Source organism: Neophocaena asiaeorientalis, unplaced genomic scaffold, assembly GCF_003031525.2.
Source record: "Neophocaena asiaeorientalis asiaeorientalis breed wild unplaced genomic scaffold, Neophocaena_asiaeorientalis_V1.1 scaffold79, whole genome shotgun sequence".
Taxonomy (NCBI): domain Eukaryota; kingdom Metazoa; phylum Chordata; class Mammalia; order Artiodactyla; family Phocoenidae; genus Neophocaena; species Neophocaena asiaeorientalis.
In genome coordinates this window covers 5,896,044-5,912,329 of record NW_020175402.1, presented here as the reverse complement: position 1 = coordinate 5,912,329, position 16,286 = coordinate 5,896,044, and the positions used below count along the sequence as shown (strand labels likewise).

The 16,286-nt window shown below is 45.5% G+C and overlaps 1 protein-coding gene across 2 annotated transcripts; it reads right to left on the bottom strand.

The window, feature by feature from the left end:
* Nucleotides 1–12,689: 12,689 nt before the first annotated feature.
* ATP5IF1 (ATP synthase inhibitory factor subunit 1) lies at nucleotides 12,690–14,780 on the bottom strand. 2 transcript variants are annotated; one of them, XM_024766816.1, is made up of 3 exons: nucleotides 14,619–14,779; nucleotides 14,433–14,524; nucleotides 12,690–12,962 (listed from the first exon to the last, which is right to left on the bottom strand). In XM_024766816.1, the coding sequence occupies exons 1-3, from the start codon at nucleotides 14,703–14,705 to the stop codon at nucleotides 12,818–12,820; spliced, it is 324 nt and encodes a 107-aa protein (XP_024622584.1). In that variant the 5' UTR covers nucleotides 14,706–14,779; the 3' UTR covers nucleotides 12,690–12,817. The 2 variants fall into 2 exon arrangements, with proteins under 2 accessions (XP_024622584.1, XP_024622585.1); XM_024766817.1 differs by lacking the exon at nucleotides 12,690–12,962 and having other exon boundaries at nucleotides 14,429–14,524; nucleotides 14,619–14,780.
* Between the last annotated feature and the right edge of the window lie 1,506 nt (nucleotides 14,781–16,286).

Sequence of the window (16,286 nt, the reverse complement as noted above, 5' to 3'; positions counted from 1 at the left end):
GGGCCTCCCACCCTGTCTTCCATACCCCTCTTCTAAAAACTTTGTAACAAGGTATTCTACTGTTTTTTTTTTTTCTCACCTCTCTCTGGCCACTCCTTCTCTGACTCCTCTTTCTCCTCCCCACTCCTGGAACGTGGGTGTTCCCCTAGTTACTGTTTTCATCTTTCCTCTCTCTAGGCACACTCTCCCTCCCTGATCTCATCCATTTCCTGGCCTTCAACTCTCCGTTTGGAAGTAAGTCGCTTCTACCAGCACCTCAGCACCTCAAAGCTGAATTCGTCTTCTTCTTTTCCCTTCCCACAGCCTCTTCACAGGTTTTCTTCAGAGCTCCACTTTTTGTTTCAGTTTTAAAGTTACTGTTTACTTGGGACAGAGAATACCGACAGGAGCAAAAGTGGACTGGATGACCTCCGACATCGCCTCTGAGACTTCCTGGGTCTAGGCTTAGGATTCCAAAGACAACCCTCTGACTTGGTCTCCTGCCTCCAGTCTCTTGGGAGAAGTAAATTAATCTCACCCTCTGCTGAGCTCAGGCACTTGGGCTGGGGTTCTATTATAACACTTATCACAGTCTACCTTGGGTTGTATTTTTCTGTGTACGTGTCTTATCTGACCCTTTTGATTATAAGCTTCTTGAGGACAGGGTCCACATCTTAACATCTTTGTCTTCTGCCCTATGCCACCTAGCACAATGTCCTGCCAATAACATGTTCTTGTTGACTAAATCTTCCTTTGAATTGAATTCCCCTTGAAATCACCCCCCACCCCAATATGTCAGATTCAGCTTTTATTTTCAAAATCTACTCTGTAATGTCAATGTTTAGATCAGCTTTACTGGTATTTCATCAGCTACAGAATAAAGGTCAAACCTCTAGATTGACATTCAATATCTGCCAAGATCTGCCTCAATTTACCTTTCTAGCCCTATCACGGCCACCTTCATGTTCCTTGTTTGATCCTCAAGCCTTTCTCTGCAAAGCTCTGGCCACTGAACTCCAACCCAGCAATCAATGCCTTTATTGGTAACTGTGGCCTGAATGAAGGCTTCAAAATTCTACTTCCTATAGACAGTATTGCTTCTTCAGCTCAGCTGAAAATAATCTCTCCCACTGTTCAACTCCTCAACACATTGTTTCTACCTTTTTGTACCACTGGGCTTCAAATTTGATGCAGCCTTGTTATGGTGTCTGAATGTCTTACCCCTTCTCTCCAACTAACAATGGAATATGTTATTGACCACTTTTGCAAAGTGAGGAAGCTCGAGTTCAGAAAAGTAAAACTTTGTGTCAGGGTCATACAATGTCTTCTTTTGACTGCATCAGACTGTGTCAGAACTCCTTTAAGGCAGGAACTGTGTCTCTCTATCCCCCACTAGCGTGTAGTAAGTCCTCAGGAAATACTTTTGAATTAATGAATATGAGTTGCTCTCCTTTGTAGAATGACCCTTTATAACCTTCAAGGAAGTGACTAAATCATTCCCAAGGCGTCACTTACAAAGTTAGTGAATTTGTGAAAAGCAAGAGATACTGATACTCTCAATTGGATGAGATTTTGTGACCCAAACTCCTTGGAAAGAAAGCTCAGAAGGGACACAGATACTACCATTTACTGAGCTCCAACAACAGCCCAGGATACATCTGTTATCTCATGTAACTCTCACCACAATCTCATGAAGTAGGCATTATGGCCCATTTGACAGATGAGGTTACTGAAGCTAAAGAGGTGTGTTGACAAAGTTCAGACGGCTTAGTAATATGTTGAGTAAGGATTCAAACCTAGTCAGGGATGACTCCAAAGCAGAAATTCCACTGTACCACTAATGAGAGAAAGACCTGAATATGTAAGAAGCAGGCTGGCACAGGGAACTGATGCATAAAGCAGAATTCCAATATATTAATTGGGAGTGAGAAACATAATTGTCAAGTGGCCTATAATTGATGGGGCAGTACATCCCTCTTTACAGGACAGCCTCCATGAAAAGCCAAATTATCATCTGAAGGTGGCTAGGGCAGTTGGAATCTGAGCAAAAGGAGCCAGTGAAAAGATGAATCCCTAAACTAACTCCACTCAGAGCAAAACTGCTGGTTAGGGCTCCGGCTTCTTCCCTCTCTCTTTCATTCACTAAACATTTATTGACCATCTAGTGTGTACCAGGCACTGTGTTGGGCTCTGGAAGTCCAGCGGTGAAACTTTCAGCCCAGGAGGACATGGCCAGGTGACACTGCGTGGGTTTGTTCCTCCCCTCCCCCATGCCTTGTATTTTTGGCTCGGAAAGATCCACCTCCTGTTGCCATACTCTCCACTCTTGCATCAGCTGTGTTGAGGCCACTGATTGGCCAAAGCTCTTTTTATTCCTCAATCCCATTCCAGTCCTGAAGATACATCTAGGTTGGATTTGAAATGTTTCTGAGGTTTCTTTAGCTTCAGACCCTCTCGCAGATTTTAACCCTAATGGGATTCTCATCTGTTCTGTATTTATTCTTCCTAAATTAATTTTCTAATCCCCAATTCTGGGATCACTTTACTAAAGTCGAATATTCTTGTACCCTGACCAGATCCGGGGCTTTGATTTATCAGTCCCGATGTAATTTTCTGAGTTCTTATTGTTTTGCCACGCGCTCCCCTCCCATCACAGAATTTAATTTCTGCCTTGGGGGAATTTCAGGAAAGAAACACAACTCCAGCTGGTTTATTTGATAAAACCAAAGCAGACTCAACCTCTGTGGCTCATTCATACATTTATTCATTTAATTACTCATTAAGCAGGCATTTTGCTAGGTGCTGAGGGAGGTCCTTCTGGCTGACAGGTCCTGAGCTGTCAAGCTATACAACCAAAATTGAAACTGTACCCAGGAGTTGTGCATTAGGGGGCACACCAGCCACAGACTCTTGAAAACAGAGCCAACTCTCTCCTAAGAGCACTGCCCAGGAGTCAGGCAACTAGGGTGCTAGGTTTTAGCTATGTGACCCAAAGTGAATTTTTTTTCATCTCTAGGAATCTTTTTCCTCATTCGGAAAACAAAGGAATTGAAATTAGCTCCAGAGCCACTGTGGAAAGAACTGATGTTGGGCAATACATATAATTCAGGTTCATCGATTGTATCCTGAGGACAGAAATCTTCAAAAAGATTTCAAAAATTCACCCCTCTTAATAAATAAAACAAAAAACCCGACGAGCTCCAGTTTGGTTTTGTCGGCTGTGAGCCCTCAGCGCACCCTGCAGGCAGAACTCTGCTATAGCTCAGAACGGGCTGGGGGAAAAGGTGGATTTTGCAGTTCACAGAATCGTCAGGTCCTGAAAAGAGGTCAGGAAACAGCTAGGTAAAGATTGTGTGGTTGCTGAGGGTTCCCCTGCTGCAACCAGGACCCAGACTCCCCAAAGACCCCCATCCCGAATACACATCCCCTTGTTTTGGCTTACTCTCATCTTACAGGCAGGAATCCTGGGGTCCAGAGAGAAGGCATTTGCCCAAGGTTCCCCAGGCAGTTGGCCACAGAGCAGTATTTACAACCTTGGGGTCCAGGCCCCCAGTCCAGGGCCACCTGCACCACAACAGACTGCGCCAGGAGTCTCACATTTCCAGAAAGAAGTGTTCTTGCTCTGGTGTTCTGCTCACCCTCTTTCCCCCTCTCCTCCAGGCCTAGAGGCTCCAGATATCCCATTCTCAGACAATCACCCTGAGGCCTGTCACTGGAGCAATGCCCCAGGACCTTGTCATCAACCTGTTCCACCTCTTCCTACCCTCAAAAGCCTTTCGTTACCCGCCACCCCCCAAAAAAAAGTTGTACTTGGAAGCAGGATATCAGAGTTGAGGGTCCAATTCTTATACTTTATAGCTGTGTGAACCTAGGCAAGTCACTTCACCTCTCTGAACTTGCTTCCTGTTATGTAAAATGGGGCAATAACATTTACCTTCACAGGGACTATTGTGAGGATGAGAGTTGATACATACAAATCCCTTAACAAGGCTTGATGCAGGTTAAGTGTTCAGTAAACTGTAATTATCGTTTAAATTGTTACTGTTGTTCTTATTTTAAAGTACCTAGCTCAGTGACTGGTAGGTTGTTGGGTGTTCAAGAAAGGTGGTTATAACCATTAAATTAAAAAATTTGGATCAGGAAGCCTGGTATTTAGTGGGGACTGAATAAACGATGGTTAGTAATGTTGCTTTTTTGACCCAAGGGCGCCCAGTACGTTTGCAGCCTAAAAGCCTCCCCTTGGCAAAAGCAGCGGCACTTACTTCTTTTCGCTCAGCAACAGGCCCCTCTTATGAAAACCACGGCGGCCAATGAGCAGGAAGATGGGCGGGTTTATCTGGCAGCCAATAGCAGCCCGCAGCGGCACTCAGGCTAGGCCCAGGCTGGTTTCCAGGCTGGTTAGGGAAGCTAAACCCCCAGGCTGATTGCTGGGCGGGGGGTGTCTCCAAATTCTCCTCGCTCCGCTTATCAACCGGGCTCTGATTGGTAAGGACTGCGGCGGCCCGCCCCTCCCTCCGCCCGATACCGCCCCTCTGGGAGGGGGCGCGGACTAATCCATTCGCCTTCCATTTCTTTTTTCCCTCTTTCCTTTTCTTCTTTTAATGAACTTTTGGTTTTAGTTCATGTTTTTCCCTTCCAAATTATGTGACACACATTATTGCAGAAGATTGGAAAATACAGAAAAGTATAAAGAAACAAAAGAAATAACCCGAGAGCTTCCCTGGTGGCGCAGTGGTTGAGAGTCCGCCTGGCGATGCAGGGGATACCGGTTCGTGCCCCGGTCGGGGAAGGTCCCACATGCCGCGGAGCGGCTGGGCCCGTGGGCCATGACCCAACCTGCGCGTCCGGAGCCTGTGCTCCGCAACGAGAGAGGCTACGACAGTGAGAGGTCCGCGTATCGCAAACAAACAAACAAATAACCTGAAATGATATTCCTCCACCTCTCCTTTTCTTTCTTTTTTTTTTTTTTTGGTGGAACATAACGCAGCAAAGAAGCAGAAGGAGACAGCTCTACGTGCTCTGTTGTAGGTGCTCTACGTGTTCAATAGGTGCTCTACGTGAAATGAAAAGGTGTGCTGGATTTTATTATAAATATGCTTTAAAAATTTTTTTTCTATTTCTTTAATTAATTATTTTTGGGGGCTGTGTTGGGTCTTCGTTGCTGCACGCGGGCTTTCTCTAGTTGCGGCGGGCGAGCGGGGGCTACTCTTCATTGCGATGCGCGGGCTTCTCATTGCGATGGCTTCTCTTGTTGTAGGGTCACGGGCTCTAGGGGCGCAGGCTTCAGTAGTTGCAGCACGCAGGCTCAGTAGTTGTGGCTTGTGGGCTCTAGAGCGCAGGCTCAGTAGTTGTGGCGCACGGGCTTAGTTGCTCTGCAGCATGTGAGATCTTCCTGGACCAGGGAACTAACCCGTGTCCCCTGCACTGGCAAGCGGATTCTTAACCAGTGTGCCAGCAGGGAAGCCCAGGTGTGCTGGATTTAATGTTAGGTTAAAACAAAGAAACAAAAAACCAAGTTGCACAGTGATACATTTAGAATGATGTCATAGATATGTTCGTGATTACACAGAGGCAACAAAAGTCTGGAAGGATGTGCAGTTTGCAACAAACTGTTAGGGTCCAGTTACCTCTGAGATAAAGGGATAATAGAGAAATTATAAGACTTCATACACTACACTTGTTTAATAATTGTTTAAAAGCCAAGATGTATTACGTTTGTAACTTAAAAAAAAAAGATCCTTTTGAAGAGCGGGGGGGTGGTGGGGGAAATCCCTTCGAAATTCTAATCCTACTACCAAGAGAGAATCAATGTTAACATGTTGGCTTTTATTTTTTGCGTATATTTATTTATTATATATAATATATTACTATTATATATTCTTTAACCTATGCTTATATTTACAGTATATAAATTATGTATGGTTGTGTAGCCTGCTTTTTCCACTTACTACATTTCGTGATAATTTTCAAAATATTAAATATTCCTTAATTTTAAAAAAATTCATAATAACGTGATTTTACTGATAGGTCATGTTGTTTTTAGTAATTTTTTAAAATAAATTTATTTATTTGCTTACTTATTTTTGGCTGTTGGGTCTTTATTGCTGCGCGCGGGCTTCCTTTAGTTGCGGCGAGCAGGGGCTACTTTTCGTTGCGGTGCACCGGCTTCTCATTGCGGTGGCTTCTCTTGTTGCAGAGCACCGGCTCTAGGCACGCGGGCTTCAGTAGTTGTGGCACGCGGGCTCAGTAGTTGTGGCTCACGGGCTCTAGAGTACAGGCTCAGTAGTTGTGGCGCACAGGCTTTGTTGCTCTGTGGCACGTGGGATCTTCCTGGACCAGGTCTCGAACCCGTGTCCCCTGCATTAGCAGGCGGATTCTCAACCACTGCACCACCAGGGAAGTCCCTCTGTTTTTTTTTAATTGAGGTAAAAGTGGTTTATAACATTATGTTTCACGCATACAACATTATAATTTGACTTCTGCATATACCATAGCATGCTCACCACCAAAAGTGTAGTTTCCATCTGCCACCATACAGTTGACCCCCTTTACCCATTTGTCCCTTCCCCCACCCTCCTTCCCCTCTGGTAACCACCAGTCTGTTCTCTATGTGTTTGTTTTGTTTGTTCATTTATTTCTGTTTTTTAATATTCCACATAGAAGTGAAATAATATGGTATTTGTCTTTCTCCATCTGACTTATTTCACTTAGCATAATGCCCTCAATGTCCACCCATGTTGTTGCAAGTAACAAGATTTCTCCTTTTTTTTTCTCCTTTTTTTATGGTATTCCATTGTATATTTATACAACATCTTTATCCATACATCCATTGACGGGCACTGAGGTTGTTTCCATATCTTGGCTATTGTAAACAATGCTGCAATAAACATAGAGGTGCATATATCTTTTCAAATAAGTGTCCTTAAACATTTCTTTCTTTCTTTCTTTCTTTCTTTTTTTTTTTTTTTTTTTAATTTTTTATTTATTTATTTTTGGCTGTGTTGGGTCTTCGTTTCTGTGCGTGGGCTTTCTCTAGTTGCGGTGAGCGGGGGCCACTCTTCATCGCGGTGCACGGGCCTCTCACCATCGCGGCCTCTCTTGTTGTGGAGCACAAGCTCCAGACGCGCAGGCTCAGTAGTTGTGGCTCACGGGCCTAGTTGCTCCGCGGCATGTGGGATCCTCCCAGACCAGGGCTCGAGCCCGTGTCCCCTGCATTGGCAGGCAGATTCTCAGCCGCTGCGCCACCAGGGAAGCCCCATCTTTCTTTTTTTTTTGACCACATTGCGGGGCTTGCGGGATCTGTTTCCTGACCAGGAGTTGAACCCGGGCCATGGCAGTGAGTGTGCGAAGCCCTAGCCACTGGACTGCCAAGGAATTCCCCTTAAACATAATTTTTAATGGTTGCAGAATGTTCATGTGTCATATAATTTGTTCATTAATACCTATTGCTGGACATTCTTCACTACTTTATATCAAAATGAGATAAAACTCTTACATACAAAATATTGCATTATATTCCTGATTAGTTCCCCAGGTTAAATTTCTAGAAGCAAATTCATGAGTCGAAGGCTATGAACAAATACATTTCTCTTGATGCTAATTCTAAAAACTTTTAGAGGTTTATTTCTGTGAATGTTATTGATGCCTTCCTTAGGCTGGGCTGCCATAACAAAATATCATAGACTGGGTAGCTTAAAAAACCGAAATTAATTTTGTCACAGTTCTGGAGCCTGGAAGTCCAAGATAAGGTGCCAGCATGTTCATGTACTGGGGAGAGCTCTCTTCCTGGCTTGCAAATGGCTGTCTTCTCCCTGTGTCCACAGATAGCAGAGACTGAGCAAGCAAGCTCTCTGGTGTCTCTTCTTATAAAGGCACTAATCCCATCCTGAGGGTCCCACTCTCAGGACCTCATCTAAAATCACAGAATGGGAGAAAAGTTTTGCCAATTATATATCTAGTATCCAGAGTATATAAAGAATTCTGGGGGCTACTCTGGTGGCGCAGTGGTTAAGAATCCGCCTGCCAATGCAGGGGACGCGGGTTCGAGCCTTGGTCCAGGAAGATCCCACATGCCACGGTTCAACTAAGCCTGTGTGCCACAACTACTGAGCCCGCGCTCTAGAGCCCGTGGGCCACAACTACTGAAGCCCGTGTGCCACAACTACTGAAGGCTGCGTGCCTAGAGCCTGTGCTCTGCAATAAGAGAAGCCACTGCAATGAGAAGCCCTTGCACCGCAACGAAGAGTAGCCCCCGCTCGCCGCAACTAGAGACAGCCCATGCACAGCAACGGAAGACCCAACACAGCCAATAAATAAATAAATAAGGAAAATTTATATAAAAAATAAATAAAGAATTCTGGAAACTGAACAACAAGAAGACAATCCAATTCAAAATAGGCAAAGGACTTGAATGGGTGTTTATTCAAAGAAGATATACAAACAGCCTATTGGCCAATATCATTAGTCATCAGGAAAATGCAAATCAAAACCACAATGAGCTACCACTTTTTTTTTTTTGCGGTACGCGGGCCTCTCACTGTTGTGGCCTCTCCCGTTGCGGAGCACAGGCTCCTGACAGGCAGGCTCAGCGGCCATGGCTCACAGGCCTAGCTGCTCTGCAGCATGTGGGATCTTCCCGGACCGGGGCACGAACCTGTGTCCCCTGCATCGGCAGGTGGACTCTCAATCACTGCACCACCAGGGAAGCCCAATGAGCTACCGCTTTACACACACTAGGATAGCTAGAGTCAAAAAGTCAGATATAACAAGCAGTAGTAGGGATGTGGACAAACTGGAACTCTGTACATTGCTGGTGGAGATGCAAAATACCACTGTGGATAAACAATTTGGCAGTTCCTCACTAAGTTAAACATAGAATTACCCTATGACCCAGCAATTTCACTCCTAGATATGTATCCAAAAGAATTGAAAACAAGTGTCCAAACAAATACTCATACAGGAATGTTTTTAGCAGCACTATTCATAACAGCCAAAAGGTGGAAACAAGCCAAATGTCTATCAATTGATGAATGGATAGTCAAAAGTGTGGTATATCCATACAATGGGATATTATTCTGCCATTTAAAAAATGGAGTGAAGGGGCTTCCCTGTGGCGCAGTGGTTGAGAGTCCGCCTGCCGATGCAGGGGACACGGGTTTGTGCCCCGGTCCGGGAGGATTCCACATGCCGCGGAGCGGCTGGGCCCGTGAGCCATGGTCGCTGAGCCTGCGCGTCCGGAGCCTGTGCTCCGCAACAGGAGAGGCCACAACAGTGAGAGGCCCGCATACCGCAAAAAAATAAAAAAAAATAAAAGAAATAAAAAATGGAGTGAAGTACTAAAACATGCTACATGGATGAACCTTGAAAACCTTATTCTAAGTGAAAGAAGCTAGACACAAAATGTCACACATTGTATGATTCTATTTGCATGTGACATTCAGAACAGGCAAGTCAAGTCTATGGAAACAGAAATCAGACTAGCGGTTGCCAGGGGCTGGGTGGAGGGGTAAATGGAGAGTGACAGCTTAATGGGTATGGAATTTCCTTTTGGGGTGATGAAAGTGTCTCAAACTAAATAGAGGCAATGTTTGCACAACACTGTGAATATACTAAAGGCCACTGAATTTTACACTTTAAATGGATAATGATTCATTTTATGTTATGTGAATTTTACCTCAAGTTAATAAAAAGACTGATGAGCCAGGAGGTACCTGTGGCATCTGCTAATTGAGAGGTTGTGTCGGGTGGCACCAACATGTGAAGTGTTGGCGTACATCTCCTTGTACTTCTTTGTTCCTTTGCCTGCTCTGAAGCTTTTTGTTCCTTTCCAGTGTTTCCAATTCCTGCAAGTAGGATACAAGTGGTTTAGGAGTTTTCTGCTCTAATAAAGGACTGCACCTAGAAAGAAGAGGGAAAGGAGCAAAGGAGGGAGAGAGGCTGGAAAGAAGGAAGGAGGAAGGAAGGACTAAGAAATAGGAAACGGTGACTGATTCAGCTTACAAATGGCCAACTCAGCCCTGGGAAGATTCATAGAACTTACCACACTTCCTCCTCCTCCCTCATTGCTCCCTCCAGGCTCCAGATAGAAAGGCTGAAGTATTGTCAGTTCCCCAGCAACCAAGGGTCTCTCTCAATGCCAGGCTTCTTTGGATGCTGTCACTCAGTCTTTTTTTAAATTAATTTATTTTTGGCTGCATTGGGTCTCCGTTGCTGCGCGCAGGCTTTCTCTAGTTGCAGCGAACGGGGGCTACTCTTCCTTGCGGTGCGCAGGCTTCTCACTGCAGTGGCTTCTCTTGTTGCAGAGCACAGGCTCTAGGCACGCAGGCTTCAGTGGTTGTGGCATGCAGGCTCAGCAGTTGTGGCTCACGGGCTGCAGAGCTCAGGCTCAGTTACTCAGGCCTCTCACTGTTGTGACCTCTCCCATTGCAGAGCACAGGCTCCAGACACACAGGCTCAGCGGCCATGGCTCACGGGCCCAGCCGCTCCGCTGCATGTGGGATTTTCCCCGACCGGGGCATGAACCCGTGTCCCCTGCATCGGCAGGCGGACTCTCAACCACTGCGCCACCAGGGAAGCCCTAAATATAGTTTTTAATGAATACGTTTCAGAAATCTGAAAATGGAATACATAGGATATGCAGCAATGCATATTCAAGAATAGTGGAACAACCCAGGGTCGTCCCCAATTGTCCAGGCAAGCCCCACCACCCCCAACCTGTCCCACAGTGAGGAGGTAGCTAACAGGAAGCTGAACCGCTACACTGGAACTGCAACTCAAGACTGTGGGAGCAGGAGTTCTGAAGTAAAGTTCTTGCTCAGCACAAACCTGGTTGTGTGACCTTGAGAAAGTTATTCACTATTCCCTGCTTCTGTTACTTTGGTTATAAAATTAAGCTAATGGTATGAACCTATTTACCAGAAATATCATGAGATTTAATGAGCAAACAATTATAAAGTGCGTAGTTGTTGCTCATGGGCTCAGTAGTTGTGGTGCATGGGCTTAGTTGCTCCGTGGCATGTGGGCTCTTCCCGGACCAGGGATTGAACCCATGTCCCCTGCATTGGCAGGCAGATTCTTAACCACTGCGCCACCAGGAAGTCTCAGTTTAAAAAAAAAAATTATTTAGGTTTCGCCGGGTCTTATTTGCGGCATGCGGGATGTTCGCTGTGGCATGAGGACTCTTAGTTGCGGGATGCATATGGGATGTGTTCCCCGACCAAGGATTGAACCCAGGCCCCTGCACTGGGAGTGCAGAGTCTTACCCACTGGACCACCAGGAAGTCCCATAAAGCTCAGGTAGTCTTAAATTAGGCTGCTCCAAAAATTCATTTAACCTTTTTAAGAATTCAAACTCATGATTCCTCATTTTCACGTTAAAGTTCCAACTTTTTGCTTCAATCATCCTTAGACTGATTTTTATTTAAAATATAGGATAAGAGCAGATGGTACACTGCTATTGAGGAATCAACTCAGGAACATCATTCCCAATAAGCAAATTATTGATTGTAAGTCATGAAAACACTGTCATCTTCAAACTTAAGAGGTTGTTTTGTTTTGTTTTTGGCCACGTCGCTTGCGGGATCTTAGTTCCCCCATCAGGGATTGAACCTGGGCCCATGGCAGTGAAAGCAGGGAGTACTAACCACTAGACTGCCAGGGAATCGCCAAACTTAAGAGATTTTGTATGCCTTTCTTTGGTCACAAAAATGCGAAATGGAAGATATTACTTGTTCCTCAACCAATTTTTAAACTTTTCAAATTTTGTAGTATTCTAAAATTTTAAAAAAGGTATATGACTTATTATAATCATTTCTTGCACTTCATCTTTGAGGTCATTTTGTTGCTGGCCACTAGAATCTCAGCACTCATACCTCAAGAGTACCATAAACTTTTCATCAGTAGCATCATGGACAAGTTTTGGAAACAGCCATTGTTTCTGGTCTGCAAGGGCAGGGTCAATGACTTATCCAAGCTGTTATCACTCAGTGGCCCTAAAGGCTTTTGTGTAATAGGGTCTTACAATAAAAGACTCATCACAATTCTGGGGCAAATGATCTACTGAACTGGAGAATTGAAAATGTCTTGCCAATGGCCCATAGGTCACTTGAAGTTTTGTTTTGTTTTTTGTCTGGACGAATTACACAAGTAGTTTGTATAATAATTTAGCTAAACAAGGCTTAAAGTCTAATTTGAATCAAGAGCATACTCGGCAAAGCAAAATATAACCTAAGAAATAATTCTGATTCTGTGCTGTTAACAGATTTGATTAGGAGTCAAAACACCTGGATGCCAAGGCAACAAATGATTTCTAATTCCAGCCTTCTCAACCTGTGCAAGGATAATTAGAACAAGGATAACTAGTTCATATGAAGAGCAGTTTACTCCATTTTATAAATGCAAAATGGTGTGATTATTGATGGTGCCTTGAATTACACCTCTTTAAGCAATCACTCCTGTTTTCCAGGCTGCTCTTGACCTTACGCTTTGGATTGAGGTTTGCTCCTTAAGAAGCTTTCTCTGAACACCTCGACTAGTGTCCGACAGGGAAAGGGGCCTTTCCATGCTCCATGTCACATTGGTCCCCCCATGTTGCACAGCACTTATCACACTGTGCTTTGTCTCCAAGTTCCCTACTGCTGGTACCCTGTCTGATTCATTTTAGTGGTTCAGTAGTGTATCCCCCTACCCCTCTTCAGATAGAAGGCATTAGACACAGTTCACTGATGACAATTTATTATAATTTGTTGGAAGCACACAGATATTAATTAAACCAGAACTATGTCTGGTTTAAGAGAAGTGGGCAATAACAGGTAGCCATGCTATAGGGAACTGCATGCACTTAATCATCATCATGTTTTAGTTTCTTGATTGACTGCTTGTGCCGCTCAATTTCTTTCTGCAGGTGCTCAATCTCCTTCATGTGATGAGAGATCTCGTTTTCATGGTGTTTCTTCAAGGCTGCCAGCTGTTCTTTAGCACGAGCTCTACAAGGACATAGTGGCTCTTGGTTTAATCCCAATCCTTCACCCCAAAGAGACCTCTAAGCATAATCTGAAATACCTAAGGCAAAGAACAGGAGTCCCAATCCCATGGGAGTCTGGCTGGTCATCCTCTTCTACCCTCTCAAGCCCCATATTAAGAATACTCCACCTTAAGGTGTATCATTTTTAGGAGATGACCAAAATGATTCCATCTTCCCGGTGCTAGTGCCTGAAATTCCACCGCTAATGATGGATTCCTTTCAGATTCAGTAGAAAACTCCAGAGAGGTATGACTTAAGTCCCTAACTGGGGGACTTATTAGAGGAACAACCCAGAGAACAGAATCCCTTTTGGGAGGAAAAAGAGCAAAAGGTGGGGGTGGGATATACGAAGGGGCATAGTTAAAGGACAAATATGTGTGTCCTATCCCAGTTAATCTAGGGCTTTCTTTACCTGAGAACTGCAAGACCCACTGTAAAGGCCAAAATGAAGGGCGGGGGGGAGAAAAGAAGCGGTCTCTTGCAGTACTTGGCAGTCCAAGTTTAGGCCTCAAGAAGGGATGATTCAAATGTTGGTTCGGCCACATATGGGCCTCTGTTTTCCATAACTGTACAATGCAGGAGGCCAATTAGATGATCTCTAAGGGCTGCACCTTGTCTCCCTGGTATGGCAGGTGCTATGGTGGTAATTCTTAAGAGTGAGCAAGAGAGGGTGGAAGAGAAAAGATAGGTCAAGGAGAAGCAGAAGCTAGATTAGTTCCATGCTGCTCCTCACTGTGGATAGAAGTCACTGTAAGATAACTCGAGGTTGGTAAACAGGATAGGTAGGCCCAGTCCACACCATACTCCTAAAAGCTGGGCTGGGTGGAGCAGGCCAAGTCTCCGAGGAGTGGGGGACAGGGTTCCAGCCATGAGCAGCTGCTACATGCTCTACGACCTACTCACTCAGGCCAGTTGGAGAGGTGGGCGGGGGGGTGTCTAGAAATGGCTGAGAGGGTCTGAGGAGTCAGGGAATCCATCCACGCGGGACTAGCAAAGCTGAGGCCTGGGGTGATGGGTGGGTGAGGGCCGAGGGAGTCAGGCTCAGGGTGTCTGCATGTATTGGAACCGTCGGATCTAGACACTCTGGGAGGAATCTGGGGGGCGTTTGGCATGATGCGGGGTAAACTCCACGGGTGGGGATGGTAAATGATTCAGAAACAGATGAGCGGTGGTTGGCGAGTTCTGAAGACCCGCAGGTGGAAACGGCTTGGGTGTGGAGGCCTTGGGATTCGGCAGCGCACGGGAAGCGCCCTTACAGGTGGCGACAGTCGAGTCCTCAAGTGTTGGGTGTAACGGGTTCAGGGGCCGGGAGTTCTACTGGGGGATGGGGCGCCCCAGAACGCCAGGGAGGGATGGGTGGGGCGACTGACAGCTGAAGGACTGGAAGGCCGTGAGAGATATAGGGCTGGATTCGGGGTCCCGTGGGCCTCACCGAAAGTATCGCTCCTCTTCGGCCTGCTCTCTTTTTCCGAAGGCTCCACCGGCGTCCCGGACCGCGCCCGCACTGGAGCCGAGATTGTCTGCCTGCGGAAAGCGACGGGGGTATTGGTAAAGGTGAGGGCGGCAGAGAGGAGATCTGCGCTCAGGGCTGGGGCAACAGGCACCGCCGGCGGCGTACCGATTCCGAGCCGAAGCCCCGGCCTTGCATGGCCCAGACGCTCCACACGCCGAACCGCGTCCGCGCCGCCAATGCCGTGGCTGCCATTGCTGTCAGTGCAGCACCCCTCCAGTGACCGGAGGTGCAAGCTTCTTCGCAGGAGCTAACGGCGCTGCAGGCCAGGCCGCCAATCGTTTCGCTGGAGAGGCAGGATGAACCTGGGAGTAGCGAATCACGAGAGGGAGAGGCGGGGTTCCTGTAGTTTGCAGCGAATCCTGGCCTAGAGGCGGGCCTATTCTTAGCCAACCCCTAGCAAGGGCTCCAGGGTCAAAGGACTGGAGAAAAATAATGGAGGAGATAGAAAAGCTAGAACAGAGGGGCAGAAGTCAAGATTTCGGCTCTCGGGTCTATGAGAATTAGGCGTGACGTCCATCCCCACCTCACGATTCCAATCCTAAAGTTATTTTTATTAAGCACCCAAAGGAAGCTTTCCCTTTCCTGGACTGTTAGCATCAATAAGATGGGTAATATGGGGGTGGGGGTGGGCGGCTATGTCCAGGATGCCCTGACTTAGTCATTTAGGGTTGGGAAAAAAAATTTTTTTAATGTATGTGTATATGGTCAATGTTCTTTTGTTGCACTGACATTTCACTCTCAAGTCTCAGCTTAAACGTCAGGTCAGAGAAAACTTCTCTGACCTCCTTCGTCATTCAATCATAGCCCCCTGTTTTGTTCTTGCACCTTTGAGCTTATGAAGTTATTAGGACCTTGATCAATCAAGTAGGCACTGAATTAATATTTGCAAAATGTATTGATATGTTATCAAATGGGCTTGATAACAGGACTTTTGGCAATGTGGTGCAATGAAGTGGAAAAGAGCATAGGCAGGAGTCTAGGGACGGCTTTGCCTTGACCTTCCTTAAGCCATCTAACAAACGTGAACAAGATAATAGTAGTTTATAGCCTTTGCCTAGGTCATTTTCTCCCTCTGGGCCCACTCTTTCTCCTTTAGTTGAGAGGGTTGGGCCAGATCTTATTCATGATTATAAAAATATCTTCTTTGCTTTCCATGAAATTGAACAGTTTTTATTGATCATCTTTTGGTTGGAAAAATACCAGCCCTGGTTTGTATGAGTTAAATGGGAGGAAATAGCTGCAGGGCATATTTTCAAATGTTCATTTTAGAAAAGTTGGAAAAACACAAAAGCAGAAGGCTAGAAATAATAATCACCCATAAGCCCACTATCTAGTAATAATAATTTTTTGTGTTTCTAGATATTTAAGTGCCATTCCCATTTCAGAAACTGTTTCTAGTTCTCAGATACTATTGTTTCTTGATTATGTCCTGGCTGGACATCCAGTGGAGGGTCTTGCTGAGTTTGTGCAAAAGATCCATCTAGGTACTAGGATGGCTGTAATTAAAAAAAATGGAAAATAACAAGCACTGGTGAGGATGTGGAGAAATTGTAAACCTCCTACCTCGCTGGTAGGAGTGTAAAATTGTTCAGCCGCTGTGGAAAACAGCTTGGCAGTTGCTCAAAAGGTTAAATATAGAATTACCAAATTCCTTTCTAGGAAATTGTACCCCTCAAATAGAAAACTGGTACTCAACACATGTTCATAGCAGCACCAATTCACAGTAGCCAAAAGATGGAAACAACCCAAATGTCCATCAGCTGACGAATGAAC

Bases quoted from the DNA above. Each gene is read 5' to 3' on its own strand.
- ATP5IF1 (XM_024766816.1), bottom strand. From the start codon at position 14,705: ATGGCAGCCACGGCATTGGCGGCGCGGACGCGGTTCGGCGTGTGGAGC. The intron at 14,525-14,618 runs GTACGCCGCCGG...CGCTTTCCGCAG, and splicing joins GGGGCTTCGGCTCGGAATCG to GCAGACAATCTCGGCTCCAG. The intron at 12,963-14,432 runs GTGAGGCCCACG...ATGTCCTTGTAG, and splicing joins GAAGAGGAGCGATACTTTCG to AGCTCGTGCTAAAGAACAGC.